Source organism: Colobus angolensis, unplaced genomic scaffold (assembly GCF_000951035.1).
Source record: "Colobus angolensis palliatus isolate OR3802 unplaced genomic scaffold, Cang.pa_1.0 Scaffold343, whole genome shotgun sequence".
Lineage (NCBI taxonomy): Eukaryota > Metazoa > Chordata > Mammalia > Primates > Cercopithecidae > Colobus > Colobus angolensis.
Window position 1 is genome coordinate 1,370,628 of NW_012116744.1, and position 17,845 is coordinate 1,388,472.

At 40.7% G+C, this 17,845-nt stretch overlaps 1 protein-coding gene and 1 long non-coding RNA gene across 4 annotated transcripts in view; one reads left to right on the forward strand and one right to left on the reverse strand.

Moving 5' to 3' along the window:
- SIAH1 (siah E3 ubiquitin protein ligase 1) overlaps positions 1 to 10,054 on the forward strand; it is a 45,214-nt gene extending 35,160 nt beyond the window's left edge. For 2 of the 3 annotated variants that reach the window (XM_011952593.1, XM_011952594.1), the window contains one exon: positions 8,124 to 10,054. In XM_011952593.1, the coding sequence (XP_011807983.1) occupies positions 8,126 to 8,974 (849 nt within the window). In that variant the 5' untranslated portion in view covers positions 8,124 to 8,125 and the 3' untranslated portion in view covers positions 8,975 to 10,054. Of the gene's footprint in view, positions 1 to 4,658; positions 5,172 to 8,123 lie in introns of those variants that run through there. The other variant, XM_011952592.1, reaches the window with a different exon arrangement.
- LOC105519282 lies at positions 7,541 to 16,187 on the reverse strand. The gene is made up of 2 exons (XR_001002943.1): positions 13,986 to 16,187; positions 7,541 to 9,077 (listed from the first exon to the last, which is right to left on the reverse strand). It is a non-coding gene; the product is annotated as an uncharacterized LOC105519282 (long non-coding RNA).
- Positions 16,188 to 17,845: the final 1,658 nt, after the last annotated feature.

Genomic DNA, 17,845 nt, shown 5'->3' on the forward strand with positions numbered 1-17,845 from the left:
CAGGATGGTCTTGATCTCCTGACCTCGTGATCCGCCCGTCTCGGCCTCCCAAAGTGCTGGGATTACAGGCTTGAGCCACCGCGCCCGGCCGAGAATCTATTTTCTTAAGTAAGGTGGGGATAAATGTCTAACTTTGGTCTTTGGAAAGGTTAAATGAGAACATATGTAAACCATTGAGGAGTATACCTGGCACTTAGTAGGTGCTTAACACGTGTTTGGGGCAGTTATTCATTAATGAGAATAATGGGAAGTCTCCACTTTGCCTCTGTGTTTAGACAACCAACAATCAAGGTCGAGGGAAAGATGTGAAAATTAAGCATGAAAACTTACATAGAGGGAGTTAAGAAGTTACAAGAGTAATGTAATCAGAATTTATGTGGCTCTTCCTCCTTAAGGGAAAGGGAAGGGAGTGGCCATTCTTGCCATCAGTCTCTGTTCACTTGCTGGAGATTGAGGATCCCTGTGTATTTTGGAAAATGCTTTAGCATATCAGAAAGTTATCTGCAAAGGGTTGAGAATGAATATGGCATTAGGCTTTTCACCTACATCATTGAATAGCAGAAGACAGTGGGCATAGTTTACTTAGTTCTTAGGGAAGAGGGGTTGTGACCAGGATTCAAAGCTGCGGAATTTATGCAAGAGCTTCAGACTTAGACTAAGATGGAGAGTTAATCACTTTCGTAATCCTTTCAGAAACTTTCTTTGAAGTATTGTGATGACACCACAAAATTAAGGATTCAAGGGTAGTTAGGTTTGATTAATTGCTTTGACAAAGTTAGGAGTTTAGTACAATCTTTATTGTGCCTGGTGGGAAAGGGAAAGTTTTCCTATTGGCATGCTGAAGGGCTTGCATTGTTTTGGGAGGGATGTTACACTTTATTTTATTCTTTTCCAGACAGAGTCTCACTCTGTTGCACAGACATAGCTCATTTCAGCCTTTACGTCCCAGACTCAGATGAGCCTCCCACCTCAGCCTCCCAAGTAGCTGGCTCTACAGCGGATGCCATCACACCTAGCTAATTTTTTTGTTTTTTGTTTTTTTTTTTTGTAGAGATGAGGTCTCAGTATATTGTCTAGGCTGGTCTCAAATTCCTGGGCTCAAGTGATCCTCCCAAAGTGCTGGGATTACAGGTATGAGCCACCAAACCCCATGTATATGGTAATGTTTAGCTTGGTTGGAAGCCTCAAAGTAAAATGATTTAGCAAGGGGTTGTATTTTGCTTTGAACGCATTTAAGTCGGGATTTGCCTTTCCTCTGTCTTCTGTTGACAGCAGCTTTCCTGGGTTTCCCTCATCTCCAATAATCAATCGGTCTAGACCTATTAGTAACTTCTTCTGTAGCTGCAAACTTTTCAGAATTATCTTCAGGGAAAATGGAGGTTTTAGGAAAAACATACAGTTTTTAAGAAATCATTTTATTGCTTTGCTACAGTTCTGGAAACTATAGATTGTTTAATTTATTGTCCTCATTATCTTATAACAGTGTTTGAGTTTTTAACTTTTGGCATTTTTAACTTGTTGAATTTTTAAGAGACTTGCCTTAATTTTGTCATTGTGTGAGAAGCAAGTAAATCTTAAAATAGAAGCAGTGTTTAATTAACGTAAATTTAACGTAAAACATTTTCTACATAATACCTGCCACAATGTCAGATGAGTTAGGAAAGCACCCTTTTAACCAAAAGGCATTCTGGGAACAAGAAAAACCTTAGTGTTTTGAATGGAGGAGTTTTATTTAATTAAGATTTCTAATGGAAAGAGCAAATTTGTAATCTGATACCTGTACTTTATATTTTATTGTTTCTAAGAATAATTTTTGTGTTACTAGAGGTGGGGTAGTGATAATCGCATCCTATCCTTATTTTTTTTTTTTTTTTTGGAGACAGAGTCTTGCTCTGTCGCCCAGGCTGGAGTGCAGTGGCACGATCTTGGCTCACTGCAGCCTCCACTTCGCAGGTTCAAGTGATTCTTCCGCCTCAGCCTCCCACTTAGCTGGGATTACAGGTACACGCCACCACGCCCAGCTAATTTTTGTATTTACTTTGTAGAGACAAAGTATCACCGTGTTGGCCAGGATGGTCTTGAACTGCTGACCTCAGGTGATCCACCCGCCTCGGCCTCCCAGAATGCCTGGATTACAGGCATGAGCCACCGTGCCCGGCTCTTTTTTGTTGTTGTTGTTTTTTACTAAATTAAGAATAAACATGTTTTATTTTTTGCTCATTTTGACTGTTTTCATAGTTGTTAATCAGACTTTATAATGCAGTTTATTGTCCCCTTTGGAGAAAAGACAGCTAAAAATCACCAGTATCCTCATACAGATAACTGATTCATTGGTCTGATGTTGTAGTCCTCTTGATTTCTCACCCCATCCCTCCTATGTTCTATTTGTAACTTCATTTACAATATATTATGCTTTTTTTTATATGTGACTACATTTTTCCATTTTAAACTTTTATAAGTAATTTATAAAAGGAAACAAAGATTGCCACGTGGAATTGAGAAAAAAAGTTTATCTTTCTACTGTTAAATATGCATGGTAAATCAATGGCTGAATGCTCTGAAATTACTAAGACAACATTAAAGGCTGATTCTAAAATGTTTTTATTTAGATTGACATCTGCTTAAACTATATACCAAACTGGGCTTGGGACGTAGGCTTTAGAAAGTGTCGGTAATAGTGCATTCTTGGTAAGTTTGGGATTTTTGCCAGTTTTTGGATTCTGTGGGCTTGTCTTAAGGTACTTCTGTGAACTTTTCAGCGCTTTGTGAAACTAGTGTAAATAAATATTCTACCTAGTTGAGAATTAAGGTTTATTGTGCTAAAAATTAAATGGTGGTTGATTCTTGGCAGACATGTTTGATAACCTTTGCAAGCTTAAGGCATCTTTTGGAGTGTGTGTCTTGGAATCTACAAATTCTAGGTTTCTAATTGATGACTTGGCAATTAAATCAGGTCTCAGCTCTAAACTTAAATATTCTGGAATATGTACCACCCATGATACACATAAATTACCCATCTCAATCTAGACAAAAGCCATTTGAGTCTAGAAACAGTCCAGTTTTACAGCTGAATAGCGGAGCCTGGGTTTGAATCCAAGTGTAGATGACTCTAGAATGCTTCCACTTTTCTAACTTAATTAAGTAGAAGGGCCTGTCTATAGATGAGTGGTTTTCAGAGTGTGCTGTAAGGCTCTGTACAGATCTTTTGGAGTTTGGTAAACAGTGAAATATCTTTTGCTTGAGAAATAATCAGTCATCTTTTTGTTGTATACATTTTGGTTCTCTCATAGTTCTGTGGAAGTTTCTCTAAAATATATGAAATTTTCTTCTCTAGGGAAATTTAAGACGTGTCGAATGAATAAATATTAGAAAATAAAAATAGAGACCGGGCACAGTGGCTCAGCACTTTGGGAGGCCAAGTAGGCAGATTGCTTCAGTCCAGGAGTTCGAGACCAACCTGGGCAACATGGGGACTCCTTGTCTCTACAGAAAATACAAAGAAAATTAGCGAGAGTGGTGGTGCCAGCCTGTGGTCTTAGCTACTGGGGAGATTGAGGTGGAGGATTGCTGGAGCCCAGAAGACCCAGGCTGCAGTGAGTGTAGATTGTGCCACTGCACTCAGACCTGGGCAACAGTGAGACCCTGTCTCAAAAAAAAAAAAAAAAAATAGTTCTGGCCCGACTGTCTATTTTCAGTTATATTTCTTTTCCTAATGTTGTTTTGTGTAACCTGTATTGTAAAATGAGGTTGAGGTGATTGGACACACTGTTAATAGAGTGAGGAAGTGGTTAGAGTTAAAATTTCTTGCTGAAAGTGGGTAATCTGCAATTCCTTGCATTGGGTTCACTCCTCACTGCCAGCTCTTGCTGCATTTGGAGGCTGCCCTAAGCATGATGTAATGACAGGTTAAACCTCTGCACGCACTAGCTGATGCAATGCAAATCTGAGGCCCAGGACTTTATTGGGGCAAGGGTAATGCTTGTTTAAAAACAAAACAAGCTACTCTGTGTTTAATGAGGCCATTTAAGATGCTTTTCCCAGAGTGGGAAGAGTATAATCTCTTAGGAGGTTTAAGTAGGAGTTTAATGTGGCAGAAGTGTGCTTACTACTTTTCCTGCGAAGTCTTTTCACAGCGGGGAAGGAGAGTTTAAAATATAGTGCCGATAGGAGGAGAAATGAAGTGAGCTAGAATTGAGTAAATATGGTAGTTGATGCCCGGTAAATAGCTGTTGAATGAATTAGGGAGAATGTTTTCACTCTTAAAATTTGGAGTTCGCACGATGAACCGGGAGTGTAGCGCCGGTGTGGGCACGCATTTCCCAGATACTCTGTAGCTCTTAGATCGAAACCATGAGAAACTGCCGATATTCGACTGTTGTGACCTACCGAAAACAACATGGTTCTACCTAATTTTAAACTGGTGGAAATGCTGAGGAAGGCTCCATGTCGCTGGGGTGGGATGGGGTCAACAGCGGGGTGGCGGGGCCCCGCCCTGGGCTGCGGGGCGGGGCTTGCGGGCACAGCCCCACCCCTGCGCGAGCCAGACGGGCACCGCCCTGCGCGCTGCGCGCCCTGAGCTGGCCCTGGCGCCCCGGGTTGGAGTGGGCGTTCCCAACGCAGGCCCAGCCCCGGCCGAGGCTCCAAATGGCTTTCCAGCAGGCAGGCTTCTGCAGTAGCCCCTGAGCTGGCTCAGGGAGCGCACTTCCTTCGCAGCGAGCGCGTCGCCCCCTGCATCCCTGGCCTCCACCGGAGCTGGGCAGGAGCCTACCGAGTGAATCTGGAGAAGATAAACTTGGGAGACAGACGAAAGCTTAGGGCACGCTGGAGGACAGCGCGGCTGTGGCTCCCATTTTTGGAGATGCAGCCGAATTTGAGCTCACAGGGAGGTGTGGTTGCCTCCTGGGGATGGAAAGGCTTCCTTTCTCCACCTCTGTAACTCGTGCTTCTGAGAAGTAAATGGATATTTGGATCCTGACCTCAGACGCGAATTTGGGTCTTCTGTGCTTAGGAGCAGAAAGTGCCCAGGAGGGGCCTGTTCCTTTACTTCTTGGGGGAAACGCAATGCGCGGCCTGACTTCTCATGACGGGAAAGGCTACTCCACCTTCTCTGTACTCCTGGAGGGGAGTCTTGTTCACATGTTTACCAGCGTCCAGGACAAGGAAGAGAAAAGGTATTGACATTAAGAGGATAGGTTGCTGAGTCTGTGAAGCTTGAACCCTATTAGTCAGTGAAACCTGTCTGGCTTAGGGAATGGCTGCAGCAGAATCCAGCCGGTTTCCGAGGTTCTCAGTCATGTTTCATTTGGGTTGCTGTGCTTTTTTATGTTTAAATCAAACTTCAGGTTACGTCATGACTTCTGCAGGGCTGTCCTTAGTTCCTACTGCAGGGCGGCTGTGTGGTTGGGATTCCTTTTCTGTTTCAAGATGGAGCTGGGTTCCACCCTTGGAGCTTTGAGAGGCTTTAGCAGTTGCTGTCCTGTAATACCTCCATTCACAAGAAATACCGTTCACATTTCGCTTCTTTTTCACACTTTGAATAGGAGTTAAAATATGCTTTCTATAGTGTTTGGAAAATGGTAAAGATGTATTGTGAGCCTGAACTGTTGATGATAAATGTATAACTATTGCTAGGTCAAGAAATTGTGAACAACAGTGTTTTTCTTGGTCTGTAGCTATGTTGTGTTAAATATAAACTGAGTTTACTGCCCTTGGATGTGATTCCTTGGTTTGGTTTAGCAATTTGAAAGGCATTGGTTGACGAGACTGTTTTGTGCCTAAGGAACCACTTTGTAATTGTTATGCTTCTTACTGAAGTAAACTGGACCATGCAGTAGGCATACAGCATACAGCCAGGGTGTTTTGGCAATACTGAGCCCACTGTTTTACAAGTGACATAAAATGGATGTCATATGTACAAAGAATCTACTCAGAGGGAAACTGGATTACAGGAGAGCTCCTTTATAGTCCTTTGTCAGGACAGAACACCGGGGTCACACTGGGCTTCAGATGAGAGTTGATTCATGTTCTGAGTCCATATGACGAGACACATTATGATGGAATTCTGTCAGTTTTGTTGCCTCTTGAACTTCTAAAATATCCTTTTAGTGATATGGAATTAATCTTTATTTTTCCTTCACCCTAAGTCCTCATTTAAGCTATCAGTTGGTAACCACTTGGGTAATCTAGAACCCAAGTTGCATTTACTTGGTCACATTGGTAACCAACATTGTTTCTTAAAAGTTCCTTGCAACAGAATAATGACTATAATTGAGTTAAAACATTAATTTTGAAGCTTTAATTTTGTAATATGGCTTAGTGGCCAGGCGCAGTGGCTAATGCCTGTAATCCCAGCACTTTGGGACGCCGAGGCCGGGGGATCATGAGGTCAAGAGTTCGAGACCAGCCTTGGTGAAACCCCCTCTCTACTAAAAATACAAAAATTAGTCGGGCATGGTGGTGGGTGCTTGTAATCCCAGCGGCTTTTGAGGCTGAGGCAGGAGAATTGCTTGAACCTGGGAGGCAGAGGTTGCAGTGAGCAGGCGCCATTGTACTCCAGCCTGGGCAACAAGAGCAAAACTCCATCTCAAAAAAAAAAAAAGAAAAAAAAAAGAATGTGGCTTAGTAGAGTTACTAGGAGTGCACTCTTAGGACATCGACTGATCTTTTTTTCACCCCCAAGACAAATAGTGGCCTGCAATATCCCAGCCCAGGTAGCTTCCTGGGAAAAGTTGCTTGTTTTATGTTTGACTCAGCCTGACTAGTTACATTGTCGATTATTTCTTCCAGATGACATTTACCTGTTAAATAATGTTGATTGCTGATGAATGTTTCAGCAACGCTGGAGAACCCTAGGCTGCAAGGGGTTCTTCACCTGTTGACTTTATCCCCCACCCCCAGTATGGTATATTATCTGTGCCGTGCTATCATCTTTATTCTTTCCTTTTTCACTGTCTCTTCCTGACTCTCCTCATTTGTTCATTATGTCTGATACATATTGTGGATTGAAAGTAGAACAGAAAGATACACTTTCTCTACCAGACTAAAAAGTTTTGAGATGGCCCTCCATTTCTCCCATGTCTCCCTTCACCTTTGTTGTGTGTTTATTTTTATATTTTTGCTACCTTCACTAGTGAGTACATCCCCTCACTCTTGAGGTGGGCACTAATCAGTAAGAAATAAGATTAATACCTGACTGATGATAATTTGGGGGGAAGACTTAATTAGGTAAAGATGGATAATGGGATGGCAGCAGACCTTTCCCCTTGTGACCCCTCCCCTCATTCCCAACGTACACCTCTAGAGTAGATAATTGCTTACCATTAAGAAGAGTTAATGGAAGGTTCTCTGATTCTTGGGCATTGGAATTACACTCATCCCGCGGTATCCTCGGAAGATTAGTTCTAGGACCCGCTTCCCCATACCAAAACCTGAGGATGCTCAAGTCCCTGATAGAAAATGGTGTCGTATATGTATGTGCATATTCTCCTGTATAATTTAAATTATCTCTGGATTACTTAATACAATGTAAATAATACATAAATAGTTGTTATAGACTGTATTTTAAAAATTTTGTATTATTTGTACATTTTTCCGAATATTTTCAATCCATGGCTGTAGTGAAGTCCTCGGATGCAGACCACACTGTGGATACAGAGTGCCGATTCTATCCAGGACTTCACCTGTAACTCCTTGTACCTATCAATAGCTGACTCCAAATTAGAAAGAAATAGAGTAAGGGAGTCTCAGGGAGAGAGTCCTAGCAAAACAGATTCGATTAAACTTCAGTTCCTTGTATAGTTTCTCTAGTTGCTTATGGTCCATCTTCTATTTTAGCATTTATTATTCCATGTAGTCTATCCAAAGACGATTAAGGGAGTTCCAAATGTTTCCCGGAACATTTTGAAAAGAGAGCTCATCCAGTGTACAGATCCTAATAAAATGCACATTCAGTGTAATTTTATTTTTTAGTGTCTTACTTTTTAAATTCTATTTATTTTTCTTTCTCTTTTGCTCAGTAAATTTTGCATGAAACTTTAAAAGTACTTCTGGCATGTAAACATTATTTATAAAATAAGTCATGGTTATAATTATTTTTCTCCTGCCTCCTTATGTATTTATTTCAGAAATGAGCCGTCAGACTGCTACAGCATTACCTACCGGTACCTCGAAGTGTCCACCATCCCAGAGGGTGCCTGCCCTGACTGGCACAACTGCATCCAACAATGACTTGGCGAGTCTTTTTGAGTGTCCAGTCTGCTTTGACTATGTGTTACCACCCATTCTTCAATGTCAGAGTGGCCATCTTGTTTGTAGCAACTGTCGCCCAAAGCTCACATGTTGTCCAACTTGCCGGGGCCCTTTGGGATCCATTCGCAACTTGGCTATGGAGAAAGTGGCTAATTCAGTACTTTTCCCCTGTAAATATGCCTCTTCTGGATGTGAAATAACTCTGCCACACACAGAAAAAGCAGACCACGAAGAGCTCTGTGAGTTTAGGCCTTATTCCTGTCCGTGCCCTGGTGCTTCCTGTAAATGGCAAGGCTCTCTGGATGCTGTAATGCCCCATCTGATGCATCAGCATAAGTCCATTACAACCCTACAGGGAGAGGATATAGTTTTCCTTGCTACAGACATTAATCTTCCTGGTGCTGTTGACTGGGTGATGATGCAGTCCTGTTTTGGCTTTCACTTCATGTTAGTCTTGGAGAAACAGGAAAAATACGATGGTCACCAGCAGTTCTTTGCAATCGTACAGCTGATAGGAACACGCAAGCAAGCTGAAAATTTTGCTTACCGACTTGAGCTAAATGGTCACAGGCGACGATTGACTTGGGAAGCGACTCCTCGATCTATTCATGAAGGAATTGCAACAGCCATTATGAATAGTGACTGCCTAGTCTTTGACACCAGCATTGCACAGCTTTTTGCAGAAAATGGCAATTTAGGCATCAATGTAACTATTTCCATGTGTTGAAATGGCAATCAAACATTTTCTGGCCAGTGTTTAAAACTTCAGTTTCACAGAAAATAAGGCACCCATCTGCCTGCCAACCTAAAATTCTTTTGGTAGGTGGAAGCTAGATACATGAAGGTAAATGAAAGGAAAGGCTGTTAAATACAGGAAACAGTTGCATGTAGTAACACTAATATATTTAAAAATAAGTCAACAGTAAACCACTGAAAAAATATATGTATATACACCCAAGATGGGCATCTTTTGTATTAAGAAAGGAAGCATTGTAAAATAATTCTGAGTTTTGTGTTTGTTGTAGATTGATTGTATTGTTGAAAAATAGTTTTTTGTTTTGTTTTGTTTTTGCGTGGGTGTGTGCGCGTGCGTGAGTGTGTGCGTGTTTGGGTTTTTTTCCTTTAACTGACAAGCCATCTTGAGTGGTCATGGGCCACTGCTTTTCCCCTTTGTGAGTCAATACATAGTGCTGCTGCGTGCTTTTTTGTGTGTGTATTTGCTAATTTTTATTAATTTTAGTTTTTCATTAAATAAATTTGACTTTCTTTCCTGTAATTCAGGTTTTTCTTCACTTTTTTTTGTACCATTTTAAAGTTAGTGTCTTTTGATATGCATACTTGTTTATGGTAAAAGTTTATAACATGTGTTCAATATTTTCTTTTGCCCCAGTAATCAGTTCATTAGAAATATTTTAAAATCAGCTACTTTGTGAAGCTGTGAGTTCCAGAAAGTAAAGGTGACATCGGAAAAATGATCAAAAGCTATTTAAAGCATCTGTAAGATGGTCTCTCTCTTTCTGTCTTCTACAGATGAGTCACATCTTTGAGCTTAATCTTTGAAAGGTTAGAGAATAAATTGATTTTTATAAGTACTGCAAATCAGGCTTTTGTTTCCTTTTTCAAATATCTTGGATAAATCACATGTTTAAAATTTGTTCTTGTATTTATTGGTTTTCGCAAAAGAAGGCATCGTCATGCACAGTATTTGTAATTAAAAGCAAATCATTTGTTTAAAAAGGCAGTTTGCAAAAAATGTTTTTGGTCTTTTATAATTCTCATTAAAGGAATATCTGGCAAATTAAAAAAATCTTACTGTGTCTGCTTTAGCTCTAAGTTTGATAAAATCCAAAGTTATTTTCCTGTTTCATTCCATACTTTAATTATATAGCAGAAAGCTGTGTGTTGTCATTTTTAAGTGTGGTAAAGTTATACTCTAAATCACAGCAAATAACTGGGTATATGGCTTCTGGATTACAGTCTTTCCCATGCCCTGCCCCTCTTGCCCACATTTTGATTCTTACAACTGTCAGGAGAATGACTAAAATGCTGACCACTTTTCACCTCTTTAAAAAAGCACAATGAAATAATAAATTTACTATTTAATAGCCTAGTGGTTAAGAGCCTTGGTTCTGCAGCCAGACTTCAGGCACCTAAGTGCCAGTCTCGGCTCTGCCCCACTAACCAGCTGTGTGACCTTGGGCCCCAGTTTCCTAATGTGTAATGTGGGGTTAAATTATGGTAGATACTTAAAAAGTTTTAATGGGGTACAGGTATGTTACCTGAAACAGTGCTTTGTTCATATCAGCATCCAGTGAATGTTAGCTACCATTATGCCTTTAGTACCATGTAGTTAACTGTTGCTAATTACTTTGAGGCACATGGCGAGATTCTGAAATTGCCTTCTGAATGGTGAAAGATAATTTTGTGTGGTTTGTATTGGTACTGTAAGCCTAGAAAGTGAAAATTTGGACTTCACCCTTATCCCACCACTGATTCTGGATAATTTTGGATAAGAGTTTATTTCTATTATCCATTTTCAGAAAAGATGATTGTGTAGTCTCATCCTTACATCAATATTATCTTTTGAACTGGTTATAATGTGCTTGTGGAGCCTTTGTTTTTTTGTTTTTTGTTTTTTTTTTTTGAGACGGAGTTTCCCTCATCGCCCAGTGGTGTGATCTCGGCTCACTGCAACCTCGGCCTCCCGGGTTTAAGCGGTTCTCCTTACTCAGCCTCCAGAGTAGCTGGGACTACAGGTGTGTGCCACCATGCCCTGCCAATTTTTGTATTTTTAGTAGAGACAGGGTTTCACCATATTGGCCAAGATGTTCTCGATCTCCTGACCTTGTGATCTGCCTGCCTCCCAAGTGCTGGGATTATAGGCGTTAGCCACTGCGCCCGGCCTTGCATAGCCATTTTTATGGTGAAAGAGAGTAACAGTTCAACCACAGATTCATATTCAGGTCTGTTCATTAGCATATGTGCTTGGAAAAAGCGACTTTTATTCCATATTTAATGTTGTATGGTAGGTAAAAGGATTACTTAACAATATGTAAAAAGGCTCCCAATATCTTTCAAAATAAAAGTGGCTGGGCGCTGTGGCTCATACCTGTAATCCCAGCACTTTGGGAGGCCACGGTGGGCAGATCACTTAAGGTCAGGAGTTTGAGACCAGCCTGGCCAACATGGTGAAACCCTGTCTCTACTAAAAGTACGAAAAAGCCAGGCATGATGGCACACCCTGTTAGGGAGGCTGAGGCAGAACCACCCCTTGAATCCAGGAAGCGGAGGCTGCAGTGAGCCAAGATCATATCACTACACTCTAACCTGGGTGACGGACTGAGACCCTTGGCTCAAAAAACAAAACAAAACATATTGGGTATATTTGTGGAGGTATATCATTTTGTAGTTTTAGTATTTTAAAGTGTTGATTACAAAATATGTGTCCATCATGTAGACTTTGGAAATTATAAAACTGCACATACAATTGAGATCTATAGTCTTGCTATCCACTCAGAGGTTGTTTTTCCAGTTTTTTATGTGTATGTGCATGTGCTCATCCTCTGTCACCCAGGCTGGAGTATAATGGTGCAGTCAGCTCACTGCAGCCTCAAACTCCTGGGCTCAAGTGATCTTCCCACCTCAGCCTCCTGAGAGCTGAGAGTACAGGTGTATAGCATCATGCTTGGCTAATTAAATTTTTTTTGTAGAGATGAGGTCCCGCTGTGTTGCCCAGGCTGGTCTCAAACCCCTTGGGCTCAAGTGATTCTCCTGCCTTGGCCTCTTGAAGTGCTGGAATTACAGGCATGAGCCCCTGACTCCAGCCATATGTTTATTTTCAAAGATACTGGGAGCCCTTTTATGTATTATTGTGTAGCCCTTTCATCACACAACATGCTCATCTGAGTGTTTCACTACTTTAATAATCTTGGAAGAACAATTTTTGTTTATGAGGATTCACTGTAATTTTAGGTTCCTGTTGGATATTTACTTGGTAATTTATTTTTGGTTATTTATAAATAAACCATGAACATATCTGTATGTTTTCTGTGTATAGTCTTGGGATTATTTTTTACATACTTCATCATTGCTTTCTGGAGAGGTTCCAGAGGACACCAGTAGCAGTGTGAAGTTTTCTATTTTCATTTTCACCTCATGGTTTGCTAATTTAAGCAAATTAAGGTAGTACATTTTGTGTTTGACAGTTAATAAGCTTGACATTTTAGTATTAACAATTTGCATTTAGGTCTTCATATTCTTAGTCTATAGAGGTAAGATCTATAGCCATATTTCATGGTCCATTACACATTTGATTTATGAGGCATAACTCTTGTCCTGAAATTGCTTGTTATAATGAAGACTCCTTCCATTTCTTTCTTTTGATGTCTTCTCTCAGGAGGCTGTATATGGGGTAGGTATGGGAGATACTCATTAACTTTGTTCTGTTGCTTTTACACCCTTAAACTTGAAATTGTCCTATTTAATCATGGGCCAGTTTGGTATGTTAATTGTTGGGGAATAGTTTTTCCTTTGTGAGCAATTTTTTATTATAATATGTATGATTTTAAGACCCACATTTCTGCAAACTTCAAACTTACATAAGTGGCTGTAGGTAGCTTAGCTCACGAAAATAATAGTGTGCTGCCTCCAACCCCCAAAAGCTCTTCATATTCAGGAACATCTGCAGTGATTCTCCTAATGGTAGAATTCTATTTCATTCACACTCCTGATTGGAAGAATTGGTAAGTAATCCAAATTAAGAAAACAGTGGATCAAATTCAGCATACCTGGGGGGTCAGTCTGTGACTGCTGCATTAGAATGGACATAAAAGTAATGTCGGAATTCGACAGGGTGAATAGTGCGTATGAACTACCATGCAGGACTGTGGTCATTTGGTGTTACAGAGACTCGGATTTTGAAGCTTGGTCATTCCCCTCCCCACTTATCCAGTGTGCATGTTCAAAACACAAAGGATTATTTGGTACTTTACTGCTTATGATCCTAACCTGAATTTACCAAAAGAAATGTACATTTATCTAAAAATGGCACCATCCAAACAAAATTCCTTATCAAGCATCTACTAAGATTTGGTGGCAAACAGTGTGGGCTGTAGATTCTAAATGCCTGGGTTGACTTCTGACCCTATATCTACCGGTTTTTATTTAAATACTGTCTCTGCCTGGTCCCTCCTCCGTAAATGGGTATGGTGTCCACTGTGTAAGGGAATGAGGAAGGCTAGATGTGCTATAAAGTGCTTATTATGCCTGGCACGATGCCCCAATGTCTTGCTAAACCAAATATTTTCGCTATCCTTACATAGCTCTAGAAATTTGACAAAATATACTTTATTATCATAGATGTACTTTTCTTAGGCCTTTCTCAATTCTGAAAAGCATAACAGGTTTACAGATATAATGGAGTGAAAGGACACCTGGTTTTGGGATCACATTTTGACAGGCTTGCACTGTCATGTCAGGATGAGAATTTAGCCTCAAGAGTTCGTATTGCCTAGAAATGCGCTGACAGTGTTACAGTTGAACTTACTACTTAATACAAAAGATTTTATTAGATCCCAAAATGTTAAACACATCGAATAACTATTCTTTAGTTCATTAAGTACAAACTATAGTTGGTATGTTCCAAAGAAATGAATTTTTATGGCAAATAAAGCTTTTCCTAAAATTGTTTTAGAAGTCCTTTTGTTGGTAACATTTAAAACATCTCAGTGACCACTCACCAGATTTGCCTGTTGTCTGTTCAGACTCTTGATATTTCCTTCCTCTTTCAGCGTTTTTTTTTTTTTTTTAGTGCAGTTTTCATTGTGGGATCCACCAAATGTTAGTAAAACAAAAAATGAGCATTAATGTTGCACTATAAATCATCAAATTGGATAGCGACTAACTAGTCTGTTTGTTTTAAGCTGCTGGATACAATTTTCATGGGGATAGGAACTGAAGTACTTCAAATAATGTGAGCTTAAACATGTTACTTCTTTGAAACGACCAGAACTACTTGATGTTTAACATCTAAAATCCTAAAGTAAATTCTAGATTTGGAGAGGGAATTGGCAAAACTAACATTCTTTGTAGCAAAATGTCCCTTAGTAATAGTCAAGTTGACCTCATTTCAGTAGTTCATAAAGGAAAATCCAAAGCCCTCAGTGAATTACCTGACCACATAGTTGATTTTGGTCACTGTAAATGCAGACAAATCACCTAGTACTGGAAGCTCACGGTGGTAGACTTCACTATCACATTACTTTAACTACGGTCACGGATTTCTCAACTGATGATGTGAACTATTTTAGGAACAATCACAAAGATGACATTCTTCACTGTATTTGCATTTGTAACCACCAAGCAAGTAGGGATCTACCCTTGACGCATGGTTTGAGGTAAGGGTCAGAGGGACCACTAAAGGAGCAGAGCCAAGTAGAAACATGGATGCCTCCAGTGGACCGTGTAGAATTTCTTGATAAAGCACCTAAAGCTTTAGTTTTAATACTTGAAAAGTTTTAAAAACCCATGCATAAAACTTGTGGAATACTGGTAAAATACACATATCCCTAGGTCTAGTGAACTAAAATTTGTAGAGTTAATAATTTTCAGTAAAAAATCCAGCATAATTATTGTGATACAAGGGATCGTTGGGTAACATCTTAAAAATGAATGCTAGAAAAAGATCAACATCACTAGTCATTAGGGACATAGAATCAAAATACGTCACAGCCATTTGGAGGGCTATTATAAAAAACCCAGAAAATTAGTGTTGGCAAGGATGTGGAGAAACTGGAACATTTGTGCATTGCTGGCGGGAATGTCAAATGGTGCAGCTGCAGTGGAAAAGTTTGGCAGTTCTCAAAAAGTTAAACAATTATCCTGTTGTCTTAGTCATCTGTGTTAACCATAACAGAATACCTGAGACTGGGTAATTTAAAAGAACAAATTTATTTCTCATAGTTCTGAAGACTGAGAAGTCCATGATCAACATGCTGGCAGACTGGTATCTGTTGAGGACCCAGTCTCAGCTTCTAGGATGGGGTCTGTTGCTGTGTCATCGTATGGTGGAAGGGAATCGAAGGGCAAAAAAGGAGGTAATTGGTTCTCTTGAGCCCCTTTATAAAGGCACTAAATCCATTAATGAGGGTGGAGCTCTCATGACATAATCACCCCCTAAAGCCTCACCTCTTAGTAACACATTGGTGGTTGCTTCAACATATGAATTTGGTGGAGAGACATTCAGACCTTAGCATATGTGATCTAGCAATTCCGCTCCTGGATATGTATCCCTAAAGGACCTAAGGGACTTCAAGAGAGACGGTACAGCTATGTTCATAGCATTATTCATAACAGCCAAGAGGAGGAAACAATCAGCAGATGAGGGGTAAACCAAATGCGGTCTATGGATATAATGGCGTATTATTTGGCCATAAAAAGTTTTGGTATTTGCTACCACATGGCTTTTTCCCAGGGAAAGTATTATTTTTTGACAAAACACCTTGATAGGTCATGGTTCTACGAGGCAGAGATGTGAAACAGAAAGCTAACTTGCAAATAATAAAAAGATGGGAGTTCCTTTGAGCTAAAGTGGCAAAGGAGGAAGAGGTTCATCCCTACCCATCTGCCCCCTCCTCATTATTTTGAAGAAAAACAGGGGCCTGACCCTCCAGATCTTTCTTTTCTGGAGGACACTGGTCGAAAAGTAGTTGCCCCAGTGACTATTTGAGCAGCTGATGGCTTGCTAAGTAAGAATGCCAGTCACAAAAGGGCAACTCTTGTTTGATCCCATTCATATGAAGGCAAATTCAGAGAGTGAAGTAGTGGTTACCAGGGTCTGGGGTGAGGGTGGAATTTGGAACTCTTTTTCAGTAGGCACAGAGTTTCAGTTTGTAGTGATAAAAAATGCATGTAAGCCGGGTGCGGTGGCTCGCGCCTGTAATCCCAGCACTTTGGGAGGCCGAGGTAGGCGGATCACTTGAGGTCGGGAGTTTGAGACCAGCCTGGCCAACGTGGTGAAACCCTGTCTCTACTAAAAAATACAAAAATTAGCCGGGCGTGGTGGCACACACCTATAGTCCCAGCTACTTGGGAGGCTAAGGCACGAGAATTGCTTGAACTGGAGAGGCAGAAGTTGTAGCGAGCCGAGTTCATGCCACTGCACTCCAGCCTGGGTGACAGAATGAGACTGTTTAAAAAAAAAAAAAAAATACAAAAACAAAAACAAAACAAAAAAAAAATCATGTAGACAGTGGACACACCCAATAACTGATACCCCTGAATTATATGCTTAAAAATGGTTAAAATAGTAGATTTTATATTTTGGCTCCCCCCCGCCCCCCCCAAATAAAACAGGTGAAAAAGGAAGAGCTTAGACTTCAAACAACTAACCTCCCACCCCAGAAGAAAAAAAAAAAAGCTAGCATGTTCCATGTCATATACAGAAAGGGGAAAATGCATTATTCTCTGAATGGGCGCCTTTCGAAAGACATGCTTAAAGCAAGTGCCCTCCTGCTGCTACAGACAAGTGCAAGGCTGCCTGTGTCAGGAGTAAAGGAAGAATACTGAGAACCCCAAGTGATACTAAAAACGTCCTTTGTTGTCCCTGCTGGGTGGAACAGGGCAGAGCGATGTTAGTGTGGATTAGCTCCCTCTGGTTGCTGAAAGTGAATTCACAGTTTGTTCTAGTCCCCTTTTAGATGACATTGGAAATGATAAAATTACAGTAGTTGATAAGAGTCAATGGCATATTTTCAAACGTCCTGATGTTCTTTCTCTTCAACTGCCATAACTAGTCCTAGGTCTGGACTTTTCCCCTCAGAATGCATTCAGATACACTTTATCAGCAGGTCTGCTATTTTATCACAGTATTTTGGCCAAATCTTTTTTTTTTTTTTTTGAGACAGGGTCTCATTCTGTCTCCCAGGCTGCTGGAGTACAGTGGCGTGATTTTGGCTCACTGCAGCCTCGACCTCCCTGATCCTCCCACCTCAGCCTCAAGTAGCTAGACTACAGGCAGGTGCCAACATGCCCAGCTAATTTTTGTATTTTTTGTAGAAATGGGGTTTTGCCATGTTGCCCAGGCTGGTCTTGAACTCCTGAGCTTAAGTGATCCACTCACCTCGACTTCCCAAAGTGCTGGGGTTACAGGCATGGGCCACCATGCCCAGCCCAGACTTCCTTCTCACCCAGGAAATTCCAAAATGTCTTTACATATATATTCTTATATTGTGTAATATAAGATTCTGAAGTCCATTACTGGCTAGAATAATAACTAGAAATTGCTTAATATTATTTCACATTGCATTTGAACTTAATCTTCACAGTAACAATTAGGTAGCATTACTTGGATTTCATGGATGAGGAAAACCACGATACAAAAAGTTCACACAGCCAGTAAGCAGATGATCCTGACTTCATAGTCATACACAGCCTGGATTGAGTCCCAGCAGGAGCACATGGGCATGGACATCTATCAGATTTGGGAACTGGCGTAGCCAAGCAAGAAATAGGAGACGGAATCAGGAGTTACGATTCCATGCTTAGGACCATCCCAGATGGATGGCTGCCTCCCTCCGGGAGCTGCATTCTTGAGGTTGCA